The sequence below is a fragment of the Furipterus horrens genome, unplaced genomic scaffold, assembly GCF_987537825.1.
Source record: "Furipterus horrens unplaced genomic scaffold, mFurHor1.1.pri manual_scaffold_7, whole genome shotgun sequence".
Classification (NCBI taxonomy): Eukaryota; Metazoa; Chordata; class Mammalia; order Chiroptera; family Furipteridae; genus Furipterus; species Furipterus horrens.
Genome location: NW_028327177.1, coordinates 59883010 through 59898009, shown reverse-complemented (window position 1 = coordinate 59898009; position 15000 = coordinate 59883010). Strand labels below are relative to the sequence as shown.

At 37.3% G+C, this 15000-nt stretch overlaps 1 protein-coding gene across 1 annotated transcript in view; it reads right to left on the bottom strand.

Moving 5' to 3' along the window:
* Nucleotides 1-3193, bottom strand: part of CRISPLD1 (cysteine rich secretory protein LCCL domain containing 1) — a 36436-nt gene extending 33243 nt beyond the window's left edge. The window contains exon 1 of the mRNA XM_090282887.1: nt 2933-3193. Coding sequence (XP_090139013.1) covers nt 2933-3193 — 261 coding nt within the window. The remainder of the gene's footprint in view (nt 1-2932) is intronic.
* Nucleotides 3194-15000: the final 11807 nt, after the last annotated feature.

Sequence of the window (15000 nt, the reverse complement as noted above, 5' to 3'; positions counted from 1 at the left end):
GGGGGGCTTATATCCTTACACCAATTTTACCTATGAATAAAGTGAAGCCCAGAATGGTTGCTGACTGTCAGAATTCACAAACCAGGAAGCAGCACAGACAAAAGGTGAACCAACTACTATCTCAGTCAAAGACAGTATTTTTTCTTCTAAATCCATTGATTCTTCAGCAACAACTCCATTTGATGCCCTAAAAGCTCAATTTCTAAATTTACATTAAATTAAATGTAAGTAATTGCTCTCCTTAGGATCACTGGTTTCCATAATCAATAACTCATTCTCTCCTTTCTGATTCTGCCGTAATCTAACTGCTTCTATTTCTTGACAACCAGCCTGCTACCCTAAGTCTGTCTGTTCCCCAGCCTCTACCTCATATGCCCCCAACCCTCCACCACAGTCATGGTCCTGACCGCCTCCCAGGAAGTATGCGTATATATATATTTAGACTCTCATCATTAGGAATAGTCCATTACTCTGTGCTCTCTTGGCTTTATTCATACACATACACAGAATTTGGTTTTCTTTGCTTACTTGAAAACTTTCAAATGTGTCTATTCTTTCTTCTCAATCAGCCTGTAAATGTTTCAAAGGAAGATGTGGCTTTCCAGAGTATATGAGTATAAGAGTAAGGGTAGGGATGTGATGTTAAAAAGTGTGAATGTGGCTTGGCTGCCATAGGTTCAAGGACAAAGAATACACCAAAATAAGAACTAAATGTAAATAAGGTAACTGGCTACTGAAAAGTTTAATATGACATACATATAGAGAAAAAATGGCCAACAGATCTTACAGGAAACAGCTCTTTAACCAGTTTTTAATTTTTTCTCAGAATAAATTCACTTTCACTATTTGAATAACTTACGTTTTCACAAGGTTGACAAACATCTGTACTTACATTATCATGTAACACACACATAAACAGTATTTTGAATAAAATATTATAATTCTTTTAACTTCCCCTTAAATGTATATTCTAGAAAACACATGCCAGTGTTCCGGCTGGGCACTGAACTCCTCTGCGGCCCAGTTCATGGACAAGTCACAGTTCCCTGGCTGCTTTCTGAACCTACATTTCAAGGATAGAAGGGAATCAGTGAAACTAAAAAGGAAGTCAGATAAACAGCCCAGACCAGACCTCAGACAACAGACAGTTATTGTCTTTGGAAGTCAGACATCAAAACAAATCACAGAACTGTTCTTTCATTATTTCCACACACAAATATTCTGAGATTTCTTCTTGTGGGTTTGAACTCCCAAGTTCTTCCTTATTTTAAATAAAAAGCAACTGCACACCTATCCACGTGGAATGAGCATACAGTGGCTGACTTGGAAAGGTTCCATAATTATTAGCTCTTTCTGTTTGAAAGTTCACAGGTGAAGTAGCCATGAATTTTTTTTACTTTGGACAAACACTTTAAAATATACCAAAAGCAGAAATATGAGACATTACCTATGTCATTTCCTGCACAGAATTTTGAAAAGAACTAACGATTTCCTTGGATATTCTATTTAAACAGTATGTGAAGACAAAATCAGTATTATGTCTTATTAACATTTAATGAGACTTTACAATATGCTTGAAAATGAGCTATACTTTACCCAAGTTATCTCATTCAACCCTCACAACAACCCTCAGAGGTGAGACACATGTTACTGTAAATTGACATGAGGAAACTAAAGAATAGAGAAATTAGTAAGCTCCCCACAGTCACATAGCTAATGGGTTTCAGCCTGATTGCTTCCTGCTTTCTTTAGGGTAAAATACTTTTCCAGTGTAAGTTAAAATAATATAATACTATATTTTGTAATGGGTAGTGCAAAGTTTAAACTCCTGTGGTCAATGAAGTAATCTAAACAAAGAACCCATCAAAACTAATGTAAATGCAGAAAAAAAGAAAATATAGATGCACTGAAATTAACTGTACTCTGCACTGTATCCAAGGAGAAATATCATTCCAAATATTCATTAAATAATTTTGCTATCACCAATGATTATTTATCAGTCTTTGATAATACATTCCTAATTCATGTAAGTAGTGTTAACGGTTTTTTTTTAAATTTTTCTAAATACTTAGGGTAGGAAGTAGTATATTAATGAATATTAGTAACCTTAAAAAATGTTTCCCAAATTGCTATTTTACTGTAAGAGTAAATATAAGGTTATTAAGGATATGTTGCATATTTTTATTTAATCCTTTGCCCAGGTTGATTTTCAAACTTCAAAGTTCACAAATAAATCCAGAAAAAAAAAGCCATTGCTGAACACTCAACCTAAAGCCACCAGAGAAAAGTACCCTTTACAATATGTCACTTACAAATTTGTAAGAAACAAGGACCCATTTGAAAAAAATTAAACACACACACACACACACACACACACACACACACGGTGGAGTAGAAGAAGGTTTACAGTTGTGAGTATGCAAAACACAGCTTATTCTTGTATTATTAATCATTGTGTTATTTTCCATACAAACAACTGTAAACCTACTTTCCACCCCACTTTGCATAACAGCAATCCAGAAAGCTTCTTCAAATTACTGGTCCCTGACTTTTCAGATCCACCATTCACAAGAAGGCTCCATTAGTTAATAATTAGAAAGTAACTGTTCTACTAAGTCACTAAAAGCAAATACACCAGATGTTCACATTTTCAAAATTGCAATGTTCCTGGTAAGAGTAGAATTTAGAGCACTTAAGAGCACTGACATCTAAAGGTATTTAATTCTACCCTAAAATTCAAAAAGCACTTAAGAATAAAGTGAACACTAATAAAAGAATATGAATAGGAAGATACCATAAAAGAAAATCTTCCTTTTTAAATTTCATACCCAACAAATTGTAGAAGATTAAATAATAGCACAATGGAATTTAACCAAGTGGGCTGAAAGCATCAAAAAACATTTCTTTGTACTTATTAGAAAGATTTCCTTACCATATATTCCATATTTGATGCTGTTGGGTACACCTGACTTCGTAATTTATTATGAAGGTCCAAGATACTGTGCATGTCATTGTCTGTGATGGCCCTTTTCCCTCTTTGCTTGGCCGTCCACCACTCACCATCCTCATCCATGTACTTTTCCAAAAGTTTTTCCAATAAAGTGGCATTAGGAACTACCATGGCTGGAATGGCTCTAGCCATGAATAGCAGCACTGTGGTCGCTCTGAGCCACTCCCATGTGGTACACTTCATAATGAATGATCTCAGGATTTCCCTGGGAAAATCTCCAAGACAGGCTCTTCCACTCCTTTTTGCTATAACGACATGCAATGTGATTAACATGAAAATCTAGGCAGATACCAATTTTCTAGTAATAAATTCAAACAGTTACAAAGGCAATGCTCCAATTTGATTCATGTATATATAATGCCACCAAACAAACATGCACTTTTGAAACAATACCCCCTTTCTCCTCCAGGACTTAACACAATGTATTGTTTCCCCAAAACAGACAATATATTTTCCAAGATAATATGCATGGCCAAAAAGAAATGGCAAAAGGAGCCCAAAAGACACAAAGCTTGAAAATAATTCCTGAATTACAAGGCTTTAAATGGCTGTAATTACATACAGCCTGCAAAGGGCATTACCTACCTAGAATGTTTTATATCAATCTAGAGGTCCATGTTACTCTGTTCTAAAGTATTGTTTTTATCCCAGCGTCCTATCTCCAGTTCACAGACATTCAGAATGTCGGCACCATTCTGAAATTCAGGCGAATGTTTTAAAGAAGTACAAAATGTTATCTGTACATATATCCACTGGTAAAACCAGAGGGCTCAGTGAACGAATGTGAATGAATGGTTCAGGTCACTGGAGGAAGTCTCCTCTTTCCCAGACGCTAGTCAAAAAGGACTCGATCATTATTCCTGGAAAACGTGCCTAACCTGTGGCCTGCACCCCAAAGAACGGACAATTCACCCGCAACTTCAGAGCTTTTCCGGCCACACGCCCAAAGAGCATGCTGCTCACTCACTTCACCCAAAAGGAAAGCGCGCGTTCGAAGGAAGGGATGAAACTCAGTCTCCATCACCGCTGCTTTCTGAGCAGCCCACCCACCCTTGGGTCTGACCCTGCTCTGCAAGTCGATTTTATGTAAAAGTGGGGATTAAGGAGAAAAGTGTAGTTAGGAAAAGGGAGGATGAGTGACGACTTGGAGGTGAGTTTTAGAAATGCCCTTACCTCTCCAGTGTGAAGTTCCCTTCGAGAGCGGAGCCCAACGAGCCGAGCCCCTGCTCCACAAGCCACCGCACACAGACAGACTCCTTCGGAAAGGACCGGGCACCGAGCGTCCAGGGCGACTAGAGAACTGACTGCAGCGACACGCGAGTCTGGGCCTCTGCGATCCTCTAGGACTTGCACCGAGGAGCAGGCAAAGCGCTCCAAAGTCAGAGCCTGAAGTTGGAGCGCAGAGGGAGCCACTTAGTTAGCTGGCCAGTGTGCGCGCCCAAGCGTCTCCGAGTGCTTTCTGCAAGACCTGGGGGCGGGGAGAGCATCAGAGCCCCGCTGCGAAAGCTGGCGGCGACCAGGAGCCCCTGTGCTGTGTTGCTGCGGTGCGCAGAGCCAGGAGCCCAGAGCTTCCGCCGCTAGCTCCTGCCCCGGGCATTTATTGCGGTCCCAGCGCGCGCACGTGACTCGAGAGCCCTCCTCGCCCACCCCCACCTCTCCCTGTCTTGGCCCGGCGCGGTCGGTGGGAGAGAGGAGCAGCCACCTGCTTCTTCAGGGCCCCGCGAAGCCAGGAAGCTCGGTCTCTGTGGGGACCCTATGGGAGGTATGTCCAAGAAGAGACCCAACTTCTCCAGCCCCTCGCGACTCCTCTCCTCCCAGCTACTTCCAGATGAAACGCTAAAATGGTTTTAACAACCGTTACAGAAGAGGAGCTGCCCCCTAAGAGCTTGCGGAGGAAGAGGGGTGGTATTAACACATTTGTGTTTGAAGATGCAGAAGGGGAATTTGGAGGTGAGAGAGAGGAATGAGGAGAAAGAGAGCGGAGAGAGGAGAGAGAGAGAGGGGTGGGTGGGGAGGAAAGGACTTTTTCTTTCTTTCTTTTTTTTTCTCCAAGGGATGGCTTTTGTTTTCAAGAGCTATTGTCTAGAATTTAGAAGTTGTTGTTTTTGGCTTCTTTAAACCTTGATGGTGACCAGATGGGGAAGTGATCTGTAACCCAGGATTGTCTGATGGTTGAGGGTCCCACTTCATCCAGAAAATATATGGCATTCGCTTTGCAAGGTGACCACAGTATTTTTTTCTTTTCTGTTGATGTAGACATTTATGGAGTCGATATAAAGTGTACTATACCCTCAATTTATTTCTCCGAGCTCTGTGGACAAGAATTCAAAACCCAAACCTAGAATTGATGGTGAAATGAGCTAGTGAGTTTCTCTGTTGTTCACGCTATAATCTGAGGTAGGAAAATTACTAAGTTTAAAGTCACAAACTCATCCTACTGCGTGTGTTATGGCTTCTACAGGTAGTTTTTTGTTTTTGTTTTTTAATTAAGAAACAGGTAATTCATTTTCCCTTGCTTCCTGTCTGTAGTGAGCCATGATCTAAATTTTCTTTATCTGTAAATGCTAGAGTGTTATCAAATAAAGTAAAACATTCTGATAGGAACTCCCAAATCATTCCAAACTGCTGCCTGACTCCACTATCCAACTACTTTTATCAAACCTAAAAATTCAGATCTAAGCATCTGGTGACTTGGAGAACTTGCTTCTCGAAATAAAGAAAAGGGTAACTTCACCTCTCAGAAGGTCACGGAGGTAAAAGGTGACACAGAACTTTCACAGAAGGTGTAATTTTGAAATGTCATAGCAGCTTAAGCACAAGAAAACCGTTTCCTTTGTATTTTACAAATAATTATAGCTCTCCTGCACAGGACTCAGAAAACTGGCTTTCCCTCCTGAAAAGTGATAGAAAACCCCTAAGTTTGTGACATAAGAGCTATCAGTTGTCCCTGAAGATGAAGAACATGTTTCTACACTGCAGTTTTAATGAAGTATTATAAAGTATACTGAGTATCAAAACAGTTAAAATTAATAATATTACTTGAAACATTTTCAAATACAATATAGTTTAGGAAGAAGGCAATTAAGATGATAAAGAAATGAAATTAAGTGCATTGACTCTTGAATGTTTCCGTTATAAACTTTGTGTATGTTGTATACACATTATAGATCAAACACCTGCAAACTTAACATTAAAGAAAAGATTTGCATAACTAAACCTTTCCCTAGGCAAGAATAAAAAAAGTTTATATTTCTTGTCTTAGTGTTTCTGTTGGCTTCCAATATGGTATTGCAGGTCATACTTTTATGTAAAAGAATTATGTAAACATTTACTATATTAAATATGGGCATGCCTGATTTAATATATATTCTGGAAATTCCATTTTAAAGAGTAATCAAAGACAATATTCTCAAATACTCAAAGATGATACTGTTCACATTTTTATTTGTTATTGAGAAATATGTATGTAGGCAGAAGAAAACATCACACAGAATTCATGTAAAAGTGGCACTTTGGTTTGTGGCTAAGGCTGTTAGTTGTAAAGCCATGGTTGTTTTTAGCATTACTACTTTCTTGTGGCAGGCACTGGTTGGTGGCCTAACCATAACCAGCTTTCCACACCTTTCTTCCAATCCCATAGTCTTCAATTTGCTGGGGGTGTTCACCTTTGCATGGGCCTTCAAACTGGCATCCTTAGAAAGTGAATATTTGTTAGTCAAAGCCAGTTGTCATAATTTATCTCGTCTACCGCTGATTGACTTAGCATGGACAAGACAAACAACTCTGACTACTAAAAGAAAGAAATGAACTTGAGGACAAGGATTTTCTTTTGTGATAAAAAGAGATGCAAAATGAGTAAATGTCCCTTCAGGTGCTGATGTGTAAGTCTGTGAAATTTAAAAATGCAGATTTTACTGTGCAAAGAACCCTATCATCTTGGCTAAGCAGGAAGACAGATCATGTCTGAGCCTTTCTGTTGTTGATCAATCATTGAAGAGCTAACCTCCATTTTTCTGGTTGTAAGAGACAGTAAATGTATCATTTAAGCCACAATGACTTGGATATGCAGTTACCTCTAGCTCAAAAATTCTGATATATTTTCACAAAGAAGATACTTTTCCCTGGCAATGTCATATTTTCTCCATGCTGCTGCTGCTATTATTTTCTGCTTATGTGCATACTTAGCAGTTATCTTTAAATATATTCACAGGTGTGTTTTCTATCAGTGTACTTGCAAAGTGGGTACATATTCATCTTTAGATATTTCATCCACTGTATATTCGCATGACCCCAAACCTCAGTCTCAAGCTCAGACACTGTTTTATGACCACTTTGCTAGTGAGTTCATCCTCCATTGGAGAATGCAAATATAGAACTTCTGTTGTTTTTGGAAGCGGAATCAGTGTAGTGCAATGTTCTTAAAGCATGTAATTTTAAATTAAGATGCCCAAATTAGTTTCATGATGGGTCACTAGTCATGGAAACTTGATTATGCTACTTGGCCTCTATGAGCCATAGACCCTTCCTCTTTTAAGTAAAATAATAATAGTGCTATCTTGCTTTGTCATTTCATTTTGTCTTTCTGAGTTAAGTTAATACATAAAAGTACTTAAACAGAGTGTACTTGAAAGTTAAATATATTATTATAAGTATTGAAGTAGAGGTTTTATAGTTGCTATTTTGTAAATTTAATGGGCTTTAGTCAAACTACATTCATTTTAAAAGTTTAATGTTTGAACAGAAGATAGAAGTAACTGGCTATATACATGATAGAAAATAATCTATAATATTTCTGGAAATGTAGAGTGGATTTTCCTCTCACAGGTGATACAGTTTTCAATTCTTCTTCTTACCACAGGAGAGTTTCCATTTTATCCAAGGCAACCATTTGTCTCTGCCTCAAGACCTGAAAATACAGTTAACCCTTGAGCAATGTAGAGTTAGGAGTGCCGACCTCCACATAGTCAAAAATCCAAGTGCAACTTTTGACTCTTTCAAAACTTAGCTATAGTCTGCCCTTTGCACCTACAGATTCGACCAACTGAGGTTCAAAACCAGTATTTTTAATCCACAGGTGGGAATCCTTGGTTGGTAATTTGTGGTTGGAAATGTGAAAATACTATTTTCAACCTGCAGTTAGCACAATTGTTCTCTACGCTATCTCCAGACCCACTACCACTGGAAAAGTTTGAGTTGCACTGCCCTAAGCCACTGATTGCACGAATTTATATATGAGAACTTTTAAAAAAGAAGAATGCAATTCAGTTATAAACCACTCCTTTTCAGTATATCATTGCTAAACAGTCATAGGGAAATGGTGTTTCCTAAAGTAAAACAGAGAAGTCAAATATTTATTTTAAATTGTTTTTCAGAATAATCCTCTCCTTGAGTGATGTCCTGCTATCTACATTCTACTGATGGCTTATATCTCTGTAAGTTTGTTTATAGTACAGATGAAGTTCTGGCAGATATGTGGTGTTAGCTGGGCAAAACTGTCCATCACAGCAGGAACTGTACTGTAAAATTGAAAAAAGGCATTCCTTGATATATACTGTTCATTGTGGTTGAAACACTGTATTAAATTTCTTTAAAGCAGAATGTACCTAAATCAGCAGTAGGTAATGCTAAAAGCTTTTATAATTAAAGAAATATCTCTGAAGTACAACCAGGTTGGCATGGGAAGTTTGGCTGCAGCTTCATGTTTTAATGATGACTTTGTCTGGATCTACAGAAAAGCTGCACCATGTCCTGGGTTAGAGGGTACATTTCAGGTTTAATGGGAAGGGTTATTGAAAGGTGAACACTGTCATTTACTTTTTCATCTACAGAATTAATGTCACAGACAGGCTTTTCATCCTAATATAAACTAACCCATTAGCTAACCCATGCAGAAATAGTTGGCAAAATCTTGCAGTCTATCTTCAAAGGCAATTTTAAAGAATTATATTTAACAAAATTGAAACAATTAAAATCCCTGATGTTTTTCTACAAATATACACTCTCCACAATTAAACAATTATACATAAAACATAAAAATTATATTCATATGAAAAGTATATGTATATATGTGGGCAGTATTTGAATATTAAACACATCACTTTCCTAGGTAACAGGAGAGAATAAGAACATTTCATTTTAGGTAAGTTATAGGAGAAGACACTACAAACTTGGAAGAAAATGTGCAACTTTTCATTTTCCGTGTGTTACCTCTAGTTAGTCTCCTGGGGCTAAGCCCAGGAATTAACAGAGATTTTAGAAATACTTTGGTCTAAAAAAATGAAATAACTAAAAACTAATCTCTTTAGTAAATAATGACTCTATAAATAATAAAGAGAGCACATGGAAAAATATGAAATGTGTTTCAGTAAACAACTTTTATAAACATCTGAAACAATCATAACCTCAAAATTGTGTTAACTGTGATGTCCACAGAAACTGCCCTTTGTTTCTGTTCTGTCTTGCTTCATGCTGTTCCCTTACCTCTGGTACCTCAGGTACCTTACCTCTTGGCATCTCACTGCCTCCTAAATAGCCTTCTCTTTGTGCCCTTTGCCTTAGTTCTTCCCCAGTTTATAACATTGTTCTCAATTGCTACATATATCTCTCTGCCCTTTCAAGATTTTGTCTCAAATCCTAATTCTTTCAAGAAATCATCCTGATAGTCCTCATATAGAAGTGTTCTATCTATACTCTAAAAATTCTATAGACCCTGAAACATTGAGGAAAAACCAAGGTTAAGACCAGACATGTTTTTAGACTTGCGAATAACTTAATATTTAAGTGGAAAGGTTATTTACACTGGTGATCCAGATATTAGGACCTTTAAAATATAAGCTTTTTCATAAAAGAAATGTTTACCAATCTAAACCCATAATAAACTTATAACAAGCAAAATTAAATTTAATATGTACTTGCTAAAATTTAGGTATACAATTTGAAGTTGTAGGTGTAAAAATGTGACATTTTAAAGGAAATGTCCTTTCATTTTTTTAAAAGCAACCATTGAACATCGAGAATTATAATTGGTCTTAGATTGAATTATTTGCCAACAAATCTTTCTCTTGTCATTGATTTTGGCCTCAGCCATGTGACTTGCTTTGTTCAGTAGAATGTGGGTGAAGCTTAGACCCTTGGAGGCTTGGAATTTTCATCCATTACTGGGAGCTTCTGCCTTCTATCACAAAAGGAGCTTTCCTTGGCAGCTATGACTCCTTTAGTTTTGGTCAGACTGAACCAATCTATACCCAGGAGTCCAGCCTAGTCCTGCTGTGGCCAGCCAAGACCAGAGCCAACCTGTCAGATCCCTGAATACCCAATTAATATTTTTATAATCCTCTAAGAGTTTAATGTTGTGTGCCTCACAAAATGATCACAAAGAAAGACTGTCTGACAAATACTTTTATATTTAATGTATCAACAGTCCTGTGACATATATGTTATTGAGGTTCAGAAAGATTAAGTGATCTACACAAAATCTGATGATAAATATTTCCCTGAAGGCTAAGGAGGCTTCCATGACATCCTTCTCCCTGCCACCACATCTGCTCCAATCCCATTACTACTTTTTTTTTCATTTGCAGTAAATAATCTTTTGAAAATGCCAAAACTGGAAGTAGGCAATAAGAAATAAGCAATAGTAGGTTAATAGAAAACATATGTGCCAAACATTTTGATTTGAAGTTTCTAGCTCTCACTCACTGATGAATACATTCATTTGTGACTTTAACGTGTGAGAATTTTTTTTTGTGAGCCTTGGAAAAATGCTGATGGATCTATTTTAACAAAATACGTATCAGTAATGGTGTCTATGTGATCTAACCAACTAGAGTAACAGAATGAAAGGTTTTATCACAGCACTCCACGATTATCTAGAATTAGAGGTTGTTCCTCTTTTGAAGAATTGTATTGCTTCTCTAAAGAATTTCTTGCTCTAAAATTTTGTTAGGTAAATTTGTTTTAGCCAATCCCAGGATAATGTTATATTTTAAGAAATAAAATATTATGTATTTTATAGTATTATGTTTTTCTACATGATGGAAAAATGACCTTGAAAGGTTGGCTCCATCCTGAGCAGGATTCTTCAGTTTGGAAGGGTCTGGTGGTGCCAAAAAGTATATTCATATGACTGAAGAAATGAACAACAGGAAATGTATAGGCTCAAATCCAAGGAGATACATATTTTTTGATATTGGAGAAGGGAAAATGAAGTACTAAGGCTTTCTTCCCTTGACACTATTATATAAGAGAAGTTATGTTATGAAAGTAGGGCCATGGTATTGCCAGGGAGGAAGAAGTAGGTGTGTATGTTTTGAGATGTGAAAAATGGTTCCTTTCCAGATGGCAGACAGGACGGCTGAAGGAGGAATCAGAGGAATTCAAGACACATTTCTCTTTTTGCCAAGGCAGAAGTCTATCCAAGTTTATACAAGATTTAATACTTAAAAATTGAGGTGAAACTGTAACCTTAATTATACATTTGGAATATTTGAAAATTAAGATCATCTGTAGTTATAAATATAACATCTGGAAAGGGATATGTAAAAAAACCCATTACTCTGTAAATCCCATAAGATGGATTCAATTTCTATTTGAAATTAATAGCTTATCTGTTAGTAACAATTCTGCTCACAGACCATATATGAACATTATGAAGCTTCCACATGTTGAACAAATTGCCCTTATCTTAACAAACCAGATTTCCTGTTACTCTTTTGGCATCATCTCACACCTTGCTTAAAGTCAGCACTTGGCATGCTTTGTTAACCAAGGATAGGAAGAGAATTAAAGGAGTGCAAACACAAAGAAAAAGAATTCCAAGCTATACAATGTACTCTTTCTTTCATTGGGTCCCTTTTTACTATTCTAGCCACTATTTCATTTTTTAATCTTTTAAAAGACAATTTTTTATAACATTCAATTTTACTTTTTTTGAAAAAAAGTTTTTATTTATTTATTTTTAGAAAGAGGAGGAGGGAGGGAGAAAGAGAGGGAGAGAAATATCATGTGTGGTTGCCTCTCATGCACCCACAACTGGGAACCTGACCCAACACCCAGGCATGTGCCCTGACTGTGAATCGAACTGGCAACCCTTCGGTTTCCAAGCTGGAACTCAATCCACTGAGCCACATCAGCCAGGGCCAATTTTACCTTTAATGTTGATATGTTTAGTTTTTAAACACGCATTTGATTATGAATCACTTTCAAGAATATTTTTAGATATTTAATTTAATAAAATAGCCCTTGCTATTGATCTTCAGTTTGAGAGGTAAACCTGCCATCATGTACTACTGTGGGTGTCTAAAGGAGAATATAATATTCTTAAACACAGATAGCTCTGTCTTGACATTTCATGAATACTCAGTAAACATGACTTACTGATTCATAAGTCTGCATGACTCTGATTGGTTTCCTTTGGTAATCAACACCAGGAAAATACCTACAGAGAGCTTCAACAACCCCTGGAAATGTATTGTATTCATAACTTTAGTTTTCACCCTCAGAGAAGGAAAACTCTGACTCCAAAAAACCTCCGCTGCCTTGCGGCATACCTCTTCAGGGGAAAGGCTAAGGGAGTAAACCCCGACAGAAAATCCGGAGCCGGAGTCCCTAAGGCGGTTTGACGTTGTAGTCAACACCGGCAACTCCTGCGGCGCACCTGAAGCCAAGCTGTATCGACTCCGTCTTTCCCTTGGACCCTTCAGCTGCGAAGAGAGAGGGGGTCTGCTGCATGGGCAACAGCAGACCCTCCATATCACCCTGCCCAGGCTCTGTAGCTTCAGCTTCACTGGAGAGGACACTCCAGAGTCATCGCAAGATGTCGATTCAACACGGGAGGAGACAGATACCGTGTCACTCCCGAGTCGGACTGCACAGCCATTCTCGGCGGTGCAGATAGACTCTTAAGAAGCTACACCATCGTCTCTCTAGACGGACGGCTGCCGACGAGTTTTCACCCATACATTCATTTTATAATAGTATGGTAAATACCTTTGAGTGACTATAAAAATGAGCAACTTTTAATTATTGACATAAGTATGTATAAGGAGTCATATTAAAAAGTTTTCTTTATATTTATTAAAGAGTAAGCCCAAGTAAAAGAAATCCTGTTCACTGTTGTTTATGCATATATATTTAACAAACCAAATTACTTGGCGATACATTGTCACCTTTTATTTATTTATTTGTTTGTTTGTTTATTATTTATTTCTAGTTGACCCTACAACCTTTTTATTGTTCCTTCCTTGGAATAAAAAAATATATTCCAGGGGTAAGAATTACAAATACGCCTCAAACACCTGCCTTTAAAAATTTTTTAAGTATATTTTATTGATTATCTTATGACAGTTGTCCCAATTTTGTTTCCTCTTTCTCCGCTCTGCCCAGTATCTCCCTTCCTTCCAGGAATTCTCCCCTTTAGTTCATGTCCATGGGTCATGCATATAAGTCCTTTGGCTTCTTTATTGCCTTTACTATTCTTAATTTCCCCCAATCTTTTTTGTAGCAACCAATTATGCTTCTTGATCCCTGCACTTTTTCCTCCATTCTTTCCTTTCCCTCTCCCTGCTGATAACCCTCCATATGATCCCCATACCAATGATTCTGTTCCTGTTCTGGTCGTTTGCTTAGTTTGTTTTTTTTATTTTTTAGATTCAGTTGTTGATAGTTATGAGGTTGTTGTCATTTTACTGTTCATAGTTTTGATGTTCTTCTTTTTCTTAAATATGTCCTTTTGACATTTCATATATAAGGGCTTGGTGATGATGAACTCCTTTAGCTTTACAAAGTCTGGGAAGCACTTTATCTGCCCTTTGATTCAAAATGATAGCTTTACTGGATAGAGTAATCTTGATTGTATGTCTTTGCTTTTCATCACTTTGAACACTTCTCTATAGTCCCTTCTTGCCTAAGAAGTTTCTTTTGAGAAATCATCTGATAGTCTTATCTTAACTCCTTCATAAGTAACTCTCTGTTTTTCTCTTGTTGCTTTTAACATTCTCTCTTTATCTTTAACCTTTATAATTTTAATTATGATGTGTATTGATGTAGTCCTCTTTGAGTCTAGTTTGTTTGGGACTCTATGCTTCCTGGACTTGCATGTCTATTTCCTTCACTAAATTAGGGAAGTTTTCCTTCATTATTTTTCCAACTAAGTTTTCAATTTCTTGTTCTACCTCTTCTCCTCTGGTGCTCTTATGATTTGGATATTTGTGTGTTTAAAGTTGTCCTAGAGGTTACTAAACCTCTTCTTGTCTTTTTTTATTCTCACAATTCTTGTTCCTTCATTCTGTATTGTTTGACTGTTTATTTCTTCCTTTTGTTCCAAATTGTTGATTTGAACCATGATTTCATTCCCTTCACCATTGGTTTCTCTGGATTTTTTCTTTTTAACTTTATTTTTTTATTTTTCAATACAGTTGTCCCATTTTTTCCCCATTGCTCCCCCTCACACATACCACCCCTTCTCCCACAATCATATCTCTCCCTGTTGTCCATGTCCATGAGTCATTTATACCTATTCCTTGACTAGATCCTTCCCTTACTTATCCCCCTTCTCTCCCTCCCCCCTATTGACTGTTATTCTGCTCCTCATCCCATTAAGTTCGTTTGTTTATGTTGTTTTTTAGTTTCCTGTATTAGGTGATATCATATAGTATTTTTCTTTCTTTGCTTGGCTTATCTCACTAAGCTTAATTCTCTCTAGTTCCATCCATGTTGTTGCAAATGACAAGAGTTCCTTCTTTCTCTCTGCTGCATAGTATTCCATTGTGTAAGTGTGCCACTATTTTTGATCCACTCCTCTACACATGGGCACTTAGGCTGTTTCCAGCACTTAGCTATTATAAACAGTGCTGCTATGAACAGAGGGGTACATAAGTTCTTTTGAATTAGGATTTTAGGATTTTTCAGGTATAATCCTAGCAGTGGAATCGCTGGTTCAAAAGGCAGTTCCATTTTTAGTTTTTTGAGGTAAGTCCATACTGTTTTCCATA